This window comes from Genypterus blacodes, unplaced genomic scaffold (genome assembly GCF_046128005.1).
Source record: "Genypterus blacodes isolate CSIRO-AG114 ecotype Tasmania unplaced genomic scaffold, CSIRO-AGI_Gbla_v1 ptg000282l_1, whole genome shotgun sequence".
Classification (NCBI taxonomy): domain Eukaryota; kingdom Metazoa; phylum Chordata; class Actinopteri; order Ophidiiformes; family Ophidiidae; genus Genypterus; species Genypterus blacodes.
This window is the reverse complement of record NW_027467073.1, coordinates 72,501-81,836: the sequence shown is the minus strand read 5'-3', so window position 1 is coordinate 81,836 and position 9,336 is coordinate 72,501. Positions and strand designations below refer to the sequence as shown.

The 9,336-nt window shown below is 47.3% G+C and overlaps 2 protein-coding genes across 2 annotated transcripts in view; one reads left to right on the top strand and one right to left on the bottom strand.

Moving 5' to 3' along the window:
• Positions 1–99: 99 nt before the first annotated feature.
• capn8 (calpain 8) lies at positions 100–7,938 on the bottom strand. The gene is made up of 21 exons (XM_076172105.1): positions 7,697–7,938; positions 7,436–7,505; positions 7,233–7,351; positions 7,022–7,155; positions 6,241–6,409; positions 6,004–6,087; positions 5,799–5,884; positions 5,102–5,176; positions 4,861–5,021; positions 4,186–4,355; positions 4,071–4,082; positions 3,688–3,899; positions 3,122–3,158; positions 2,907–2,972; positions 2,765–2,822; positions 2,578–2,642; positions 2,074–2,142; positions 1,821–1,899; positions 1,233–1,349; positions 849–907; positions 100–716 (listed from the first exon to the last, which is right to left on the bottom strand). The coding sequence occupies exons 1-21, from the start codon at positions 7,934–7,936 to the stop codon at positions 693–695; spliced, it is 2,106 nt and encodes a 701-aa protein (XP_076028220.1). The 5' UTR covers positions 7,937–7,938; the 3' UTR covers positions 100–692.
• Positions 7,939–8,568: 630 nt separating this feature from the next.
• The window catches only part of LOC143017390 (calpain-2 catalytic subunit-like), a 9,272-nt gene continuing 8,504 nt past the window's right edge, over positions 8,569–9,336 (top strand). Inside the window, exon 1 of the mRNA XM_076172091.1 lies at positions 8,569–8,915. Coding sequence (XP_076028206.1) covers positions 8,679–8,915 — 237 coding nt within the window. The 5' untranslated portion in view covers positions 8,569–8,678. The remainder of the gene's footprint in view (positions 8,916–9,336) is intronic.

The following is a 9,336-nucleotide window of genomic DNA, read 5'->3' as shown; positions in this document are numbered from 1 at the left end:
GGAGTGGTACCGCCGAGCAGGGCTTTCAAAATAAAGGACCCACCCTTATGGTAATTAGCCAGAGACCGGATGTACCGTGATGTTTGTGATCAAAGTGATGAAACATATGGCCACACTGTTCAGTTGTGCACGTGTGATTTCAAAATGACGGTCATAATGGTGATGATGATGGTGATGATGGTATCAACATGAACAATTTAAGAAATGAAAATTCCAGAACGTTTATAATTGTTCCATGTGAAAAATAACCAATAGAATCAACATCTGGATTTATCATATTAATATATATAATATTATATATATATAATAACAATAAAAAATACAGAGATTATTTTTCTTATTTCATCATCTCCAAAAAGAATGAAAAAAAAACACATTTTACACACCCAGGCTTTTATTTTTAAGGACTACAGGACTTCCTGTCATGTCGGTTTTAGTAGTGAGGGCGTGACACTCACCCCCCCACACAAACACACACATTCTTTATGTTATCAACTTGTTGTATTAGTCATAATGACAATAGGAGGTTTCCATTTTACAATTATTCAATGAATCATTTCCTTCCAAAGAGATTTAAAGTGAATTTAGTTTGTCTCATTATTCTGTTGCACCAAAAGTGAGTGTAATTATTTTGTATGTGTTTATTTAACTTCACTTTGTGTTCTCCCAGCATGCTCCTGGAATCTGTAGAGTCAGTTCAGGGCGAGACAGAGCCACTGCAGAGAAAACAGAGGGAAATATGTGGAACAGGCAGAGTAACAGGTCGAAAAGAAGTCCAACAAGGAATGTTTTCTGTTACCTTTCCCCCAGCACAGTATCACTGTACTGTTACTGTATTTATACTTTACCTGCTGGATGTTCACTTCAATCCTGCCGTTCTTCTTCTTGTCCAGTGTTCGGAACATTTCTGTAGAAGAAGAGAAAGAGAAAAAAACAGAAATACTTCTGTTCTACATCTGTAATTTACGTATTTCTCTCTCTCTCTCTCTCTCTCTCTCTCTCTCTCTCTCTCTCTCTCTCTCTCTCTCGCTCTCTCTCTCTCTCTCTCTCTCTCTGCCTCTCTCTCTCCTGCCCCCCGCCCCTCTCTGTCTCACCTGCTTCCTCCCTCTCTCTCTGCCTCTCTCTCTCCTGCCACCCCTCTCTTCCTCTCTCATGTGTTGTTTATCATCTGATGTATCATTTTCTTTTCCTGACACTTTCTGGTTGGTTCTTGGTTTGTTGTTGTTACTCACTGAAGAGCATCTCCAGACGGATCAGGCAGCCGATGAAACAGTCAAAGTCGATGGCGTAGCTTGCGTCAGCATAATGACTGACGATCTCCTGCATCACGATGCTGTTCACCTGGAACCCTAAACACCAAACAGACCTGAGGTCCATGCAGTTATGTTGTAACAGCACTAGGTGAATCTTTAGGGGCTCCTTGAAACCCGAAAACCATTTTAGAAACCTTGAACTTTCTTAGCGATCACAAAGAAACCCTGAAACACTGAAGCACCTTCACAAAGCACATTTCACACTTGGATGCTTTTAGATCCCCTGGAAACCCCGTCAAGTAGCCCATGCACCCTTTGGAAAACCTGGGAACTCTTCCAAGTAGTTTGGAAACCCTTTTAGGACCTCAATAGTGCACAGGTACAGCTGGTAAGGATCAATTATGAAGAACATTCTCTCAGTACTTTTTCATGTCAAAGACTCTTAAAACCTTCAGAAATTCACATCTTAACAGGACTCCCCAGAAACCAAAAGCCTCCTAGATGTCTCTTAAGCCCTGAAACCTCTACACTGAAGCCCCTCTGGTCTCAGCAGTGAACAGGTCTTACCAGCCTGGGCCAAAGCTTCCCGCATCTCATGGCTGCTCATGGTACCAGAGCCATCTGAGTCGTGACTCTTAAAGATTTCCTACAGGAACACCAAAGAGAGAAAAAAGTATTTAATTTGTGTTTGAAAAATGTATTAAAGATCTAACAATCACCGTTTCATATTTCATTCAAAACATACAGAGTCCTGATTGAAAACAGATCCATCAGTCTAGATCAGAACCAAACCACCAGAACCTAAACCACTGCTCCTCACCAGGAACTTCTGGATCCTGTTCCACAGAGCATGGAACTCCACTAGACCAAGCTTGGCACTGCCATCCACCTGAGAGCCGTCAAAGAGAAAAACCACCCTAATGACCTGTCTGTCTGTCTGTCTGTAACCACCCTGCTGACCTGTCTGCCTGTCTGTAACCACCCTGCTGATCTGTCTGCCTGTCTGTAACCACTTTGCTGACCTGTCTGTCTGTCTGTTACCATCTGTCTGATCTGTCTGTCTGCCTATAACCACCCTGCTGACCTGTCTGCCTGTCTGTAACCACCCTGCTGACCTGTCTGTAACCACCCTGCTGACCTGTCTGTCTGTCTGTAACCATCTGTCTGATCTGTCTGTTACCACCCTGCTGACCTGTCTGTCTGTCTGTCTGTCTGTCTGTCTGTCTGTCTGTCTGTCTGTAACCACCTGTCTGACCTGTCTCATTAGTGTTGACATGTGTTAGTAACTGATTGACTTCTGTATTGATGAGTGATTGAAGGATACATCCAGCAGGCTGATGATGTTGCGGCAGGTCTGCAGACTGAAGCCATCAGTTTTTACATCTGATCCTTTGGTGAGTATGGAGGTTTTCACTTTCACGTTTTCACTTTTTTTTTATTCATTCAAATTATTTTTGTCTTGAAAAGGTGCAGGGTAAAAACTCTTCCCACTGAATTGAAAACTTTCTTACTTTGAGTGACGACTTTGTTCAAAATCTGTTGGAGCTCGTATGCTGAAATCTCTGAGTCCTGCCAGAATAAATCAATTAATAAATCAATAAATAATTATGATCCTGTCGACAAGCTGGAAATCATCAAAGCGAAGAGGTTTACATTTCCTGAGATCTGGATGAAGAGACGTTTGAAGTGAGGGTCCACATCCGTCTCTGCTATTTCAGCCTGTAAACACAAACATTCCCTTTGATTCACCTCAGTCATTCATTAGAACTTCAAAGTTCCATTTGTGAAATGATGCGTTTTTCTCAATTAAACAGAAAAGCACATTTAGATTTTTAGGTGGTTTACTGACAGAAACAAACCAAACGAACCTCGTGTATGTTTGCGTCCACATCCTCCTCCATCGGGCTGAAACCACAGAAATGAAAATTCAAACATTAATTATGTTCACGATAAGAAACTGATGTTCAAAATATTTAAATTTTTGTTGTTTTTGATGTCTGTCTGTCTTTCTCTCTCTCTTTGTCTGTCTGTCTCTCTCTCTGTCTCTCTGTCTCGGTCTGTCTCGGTCTGTCTCTCTCTGTCTCTCTCTCTCTCTCTGTCTGTCTCTCTCTCTCTGTCTGTCTCTCTCTCTCTCTCTCTGTCTGTCCCTCTCCTGACCGACCCCCCACTCTCACTGTCTGCTTGTCTCTGTCTTTGTCTCTCTCTCTCTCTCTCTCTCTCTGTCTCGGTCTGTCTCTCTCTCTCTCTCTGTCTCTCTCTCTCTGTCTCTCTCTCTCTCTCTGTCTCTCTCTCTCTCTGTCTCTCTCTCTCTCTCTGTCTCTCTCTCTCTGTCTGTCTCTCTCTCTCTGTCTGCCTCTCTCTCTCTGTCTGTCTCTCTCTCTCTCTCTCTGTCTGTCCCTCTCCTGACCGACCCCCCACTGTTGTTCACTCTGACCTTGCATCGGCCTGTTTTTCGGTGAAGACCCTGAGGACGAAGCTTCCCTTCTTGTGCGGTTCAAAGGTGGATGGGATGATGGCATACTCTCCAGGTGGTAGTTTGAATCTGTCGCACACTTCCCTCAGGTTGATGAAGGTTCGGCTCTGTGCTACTGCAGAGCTCCTCAGCAGGACGTCCGGGCCCAGGCGGACGTTAGTGCGACCCTTAAACTGCTCACAAAGGACAACGTCAATGTCAACTCCTGAGTGTGTTTGACACTTTATGTGACCTCTGACCTTAATCAGTGCTCTGGTTCAAACTTTGACTCTGTGAGCCTAAACTGTTTTAAACTTTCTGTCTCATACAATGTTCTTGAAGGCAGCAGCAGGCGTGGAACTCACCTCATTAGGAACCTGTGGACAGACAGGCACAACATCAGAGACACGTCAGCAAGAGACGGACAGAGAAAATAAGGAAGGAAGGAAGCACAACAGACGGACAGAATTGCATTCGGACCTGGTAGATGGCGAAGCCGATGGTGTTGAGGTCTCGGCCGAAGCGTCTCTCCCTGCGTGTGTCCTTCTGCATCAGACCAATCAGCACAGTGCAGCCATCCTCACCGTCATGAGGGTCATCGTCCACGTCCTCCAAACGGATTACGAACTGAGGGTTGGAGCAGAACGTGGCTGCACAGAGGACAGAGTACAATCAGTCCATTCATCCATCGGCTGTCCTGTCTTGTCCAGGCGTGTCGTGTCCCCCTCCCTGTCCAAATATAGTACTGAAGTCTTGGTCATTGACTGCTGTTCTCTCTGGCCTCCCCATCAAACTGCTCAACAGGCTTCAAATCATCCAGAACTCTACTGCCCGGATCAGTACCCACACCAAATCATGTGACCACATCACCCCCGCCCTCATCCCACACTGGCTCTCTGTTCAATGCCAGATCCATTACAAAAACCTTGTTCTAGTATCACTTCAGTGGCTCTGTGGTCCTTCAGAGGAAACAAACCCATGGCTGTGAAGCCTCCTCCTGATGCCATCTGCCATTCATCCATCAGACAGGAAGCAGGACAGGTCAGTCACCCTTCCTGCGTCCTTATCTAGAAAAGGTGTTTCCTGTAGAAGCCTCCCCACAGTTCCCAAAATGAAGGAATGAGATTAACGATCTGGATGTATACTTGCACGTACCAGGATAGTTCCTACAGCCCCCAGCTGTGGAGCCCACCCGCCATGTGCCCTCAAAGTTGTAGTAGTTCCAGCGGCCGGCTCTGTTGCTGGTCATCGTGTCGGGCGTCAGGTTACAGATCTCCAGGCGGGAGAACTGAGTCAGGAATTCGGAGTAGGACATCCTGCAGTGATCAAAACATTAATGAACAGCTAATTTTCTCTAAGACAAAATAAAAATTGTTGCTTGTTTTCATCAGCCTACCAGAACTCTCCATCCTCCACTGAGTGATCAAGCTTCAACTTCTCCTCCGGCTGAACTGAGTCCCATTCCTCTGACCTGATGGGAACATGTGAGCTTCTTCAAGTCTGAAAACTTGTTCTTTTTTCTACAGCACCAAAATAGAAGTTCTGCCCTCCACAATAAAAGCTCAACATATCTCCTGGATTCACTCAGTGAGCTGTGTGATGATGTAATGAGGCTAACTCCTCCTCACATCTCGGTTCTTCTTCCACTGTTTCTCCTCACGATGCCCTGCATGTTTATCTGATCTACATCCTCTCAGCTGCTTCATCACACAGCTGCTGACTGAGGAGAGAAGGACCAGGAAGTTACTATAGGCTAGAGATCCATGACCTCATACAGAGGGTTGGGAAGATTGTTAAGGTTTGTAAGATCACAACTGTAACTCTGGGGTCTGAAACCCTGTGAGGGAATCAAACAATCAATCATTACTTTGCTGCATCACAGAACTGTTTTGACAGATGTCAGTGACATTTGGTTGAAGGTTACAAACCAATCATTTGGTTCTTTCCGGGTGTTGCGTTTGATGGCCTGTAGGTGGCACTGTACCACCTGCTCTATTCACTGGATTGATTCCCAGCTAAACTCCCTGAAACAAGGCAAAACGGAGGACTGGACAACATTTGGGTAGGGATCTAGTCCCCTTCCCAGTACTCACTTGTCGCCCCAGGCTCCGGCCCACTCCACCTGACCCCAGGGGTTCCTGATCCTCACCAGCTGCACTGGAGAACCACGACAATGAACCTGCAGGGACCACAGGTGAAATCTGCTTTATCTGCTATCTTTTTCAGCTTTGACCCAAGGAGCTTCAGTGTGCAGCCACATTCTGTCAGGTCACACTGATAGCCTTGTGTCTTTCTTACCTGCTGAGCCGCAGTGATGGAGTAGGCGTGACCCTTCACCAGTTTCTGACTTGTGATGGCCTCCGTCTCATATGAGCTGCTAATCTGTGCACAAATCAAAGACAAACAACAACATACAAATATAAACAAACAGGGCCCTTGAGTCAGTCTCGGACTTCTGTCTCACTTCTTCTCTAGTCTCTGTCTCATAGGACTCTGGGTCCAAGTATGAACTGGTTTTGTAGATGTTGCCATTACGTCGATGGAGCAGCCCAGCAGGGATCCCAGCGTCAGCCCTTTCTTCATGATGTTGAAGAGAGTGGGCGGGGCCTTACTTAGGTTGAAGCTCTCTGCGATTCCTCCAGTAAAATCCTCAAACCCTTCGGTACTGGATCCTCCGGACAGAGCTTCGTATGAGCTGCTCACCCTGCACAGGTACAATGGGACAGGATGTATTTAGACAAAGGCTTTTATTGTGAAATGTCTGTGTAAGATTGCATTAAGGAGAAATATTTATATGTCAACTTCAAATTTGACCTTTCATTCATTAGTTTATTCAGCATTTTCAACACATTGATGTACATGTGTGTTTACTTCACACAAATGAACAAAGATAAAATGAGAAAACTTTACATTTCATCAGAACCTCTGACCTCTGACCTTGCTCTCCCTCTGACCTCACTGCAAACGCACCTACCTACTGTCCTACCTACTGACCCGTTTACCAGATGACCTGTGTACCTACTCAGCCTGCTGACCTACCTACATACAAACCTACCAAACTACCTAACTACTGATGTATCTACTACTAACCCTACTGACCTACTGACCAACCTGTCTACCAACCTGTCTACCAACCTGTCTACCTACCTGTCTACCTACCTGTCTTCCTACCTAACGACCTTCTGACCTGTCGAGCTGAACTTGAATGTGCGTTTGTCAGCAGAGGTTCAGTGATTCAGCGTCTCTGTTTGTCTTCTAGGCTGGGCTGGAGGCCACATGTTTGCTGAGTAAACACTGATTGGTCTACTGCTCTCACTTGGCGTAGGCTTTCTCCAGCAAGGCGCTCCAGAACTCTCCGCCCTCGGCCGAGTGGACAAATAGCAGTTTTCCGTCTCTGGTGGGCAAACGGTCGTCCACCACCACATCCACCCACTCGCCAAACTGCCACAGCTGCAGACAACACGCCATGATGTCATTTCCTCTGCAGACTCCGCCCCTCCCATACCTGAGGTATCGTGATATTTCACCTGGAAGTGGAAAATTCCGGCGTAGTCTGAGGTGAAGCTCTGTCCCGGAGGAACAACTCGAGTCAGAATCTGGGGGTCAAGGGTCAAGGAGGCGATGGCGGCCAGCAGCCAGCAGTCACCTGCAGAACACAAACATATCCAGCTCCAGTGTGTGTGTGTGTGCGTGCGTGTTGGAGTGTGTGTGTGTGTGTGTGCTCCATCACCTAGCGCCCCCTGGCAGATGTCTGTTCTTTTCGCTCCGTTAATGATGAATTGAGGATTAGAACACAGCTCCTGATTGGACGACAGAGCATTGAGGTTACATCATCATCATCATCATCAATCAATCAGTCAATTTGTCCGTGTGTGCGTGCGTGCGTGCGTCTCTGTGTGTGGCTCTGTGTGCGTCTCTGTGTGCGTCTCTGTGTGCGTCTCTGTGTGCGTCTCTGTGTGCGTCTCTGTGTGCGTCTCTGTGTGCGTCTCACGCTGGGTCGTTTCCACTCCACCCCGGTGGTCTTAGACGAGTAGCGTCCCAGCTGGTTGTAACCCAGTGAGCTCCAGTCTGCAGGGAAGGAGGGGTCACAGAACAGCGCCCCCGCCTGGAGGCACTGGCTCCTCAGCTGCTCCAGGTCCTGCTGGTTGAAGGCCACGGCGTTGGCCTGACTGCCTGCACCTTCGTCCTCCTGGGCCTTCGTCTTCGCCAAACAGGCCACCACGCTGGACATGATGAGACGTTAGTGTGCGTGTGTGTGTGTGTGTGTTTGGGGTATAAAGGCTGACCGGTGACATGGGGAGGAGCTTTCAGGTGTGTGTGAGATTAAGTCTGTGTACATTATTAATAAAGCAAACAAGGAGATAAACAGTGCAAACTGAGCCCACTGAGAGTGAACAGGAACAGGAAGTGCTGTGAGGCGTGAGCACAACTGTGTCCACAAGGGAGCGCTGGAGGTGCATGTCCAGAAATGAGTACATTTAACAGAGAGTGAATGAAGACACACACATGTACACACACATACATACAGACACACATCTTGTATAACCTGTTTACCCCAAACTGTTACTAACTTTGAGAGAGAGAGAGAGACAGAGAGAGAGAGAGAGAGAGAAAGAGAGAGAGACAGAGAGAGAGAGAGAGAGACAGAGAGAGAGAGAGAGACAGAGACAGAGAGACAGAGAGAGAGAGAGAGAGAAAGAGAGAGAGACAGAGAGAGAGAGAGAGAGACAGAGAGAGACAGAGAGACAGAGAGACAGAGAGAGAGAGAGAGAGAGAAAGAGAGAGAGACAGAGAGACAGAGAGAGAGAGAGACAGAGACAGAGGTCGAGTCTGTAGCAGCTGTAGTTCTCTGCTCTGAGCAGCAGGGGGCGCGGGGTGTTTCCTCTAACGGGGCGGAGGTTTGTTCTCAGAAAATCTGCGCATCAGAAGTTTGTTCTTGTGTCAAACTCCGTGTCTCCGTCTCCGTGTCCATCATGTCCGGCGTGGCGTCCACTCTGGCGAAGAAGCGGGCTCTGGCCGCGGGCTTCGGGACCAACGCGAACGCGGTTCGGTACCTGAACCAGGACTTCAGCGCGCTGCGGGCTCAATGTCTGAGCTCCGGCAAACTCTTCTGTGACCCCACCTTCCCCGCGGCCCCGGAGGCCCTAGGCTTCAACGAGCTGGGCCGGAGCTCCCACAAGACCCGGGGAGCCACCTGGAAGAGACCCACGGTAAGGGGGCCGCTCTGGACCTGGTCCTGGAATCTATTATGTGTGTGTGTGTGTGTGTGTGTGTGTGTGTGTGTGTGTGTGTGTGTGCGTGCGTGCGTGTGTGTGTGTGTGTGTGGGCGCGTGTGTGTGTGGGAGGGGGGGCTTCTTCACCTTTATGGAAAAATACAAATCCACGAAAAACAACCTCAAATATGCAAATCGTCATGAGACAGTGACGTCACTGACTTCTACACATAAAACACGCTGTAAACATGTCACACATGTGTCGTATTACAGATTCAGTTACATTATTAAGTCACAGAAATACGCCAATGTGCAAAGTGTTTAAGTGTCATTACATTCAATTCAAATCACATTTAGCATCATAAAGTCTTTAATGCGTGTAACACACACGCGCGCGCACACACACACACACACACAC

Coding starts and splice junctions, on each gene's coding strand:
- capn8 (XM_076172105.1), bottom strand. CDS start 7,936: ATGTCCAGCGTGGTGGCCTGTTTGGCGAAGACGAAGGCCCAGGAGGAC. Junction 7,352..7,435: donor CATCTGCCAGGGGGCGCTAG/GTGATGGAGCAC, acceptor TGTGTTCTGCAG/GTGACTGCTGGCTGCTGGCC. Junction 4,356..4,860: donor GGGCTGTAGGAACTATCCTG/GTACGTGCAAGT, acceptor TCCTCTGTGCAG/CCACGTTCTGCTCCAACCCT.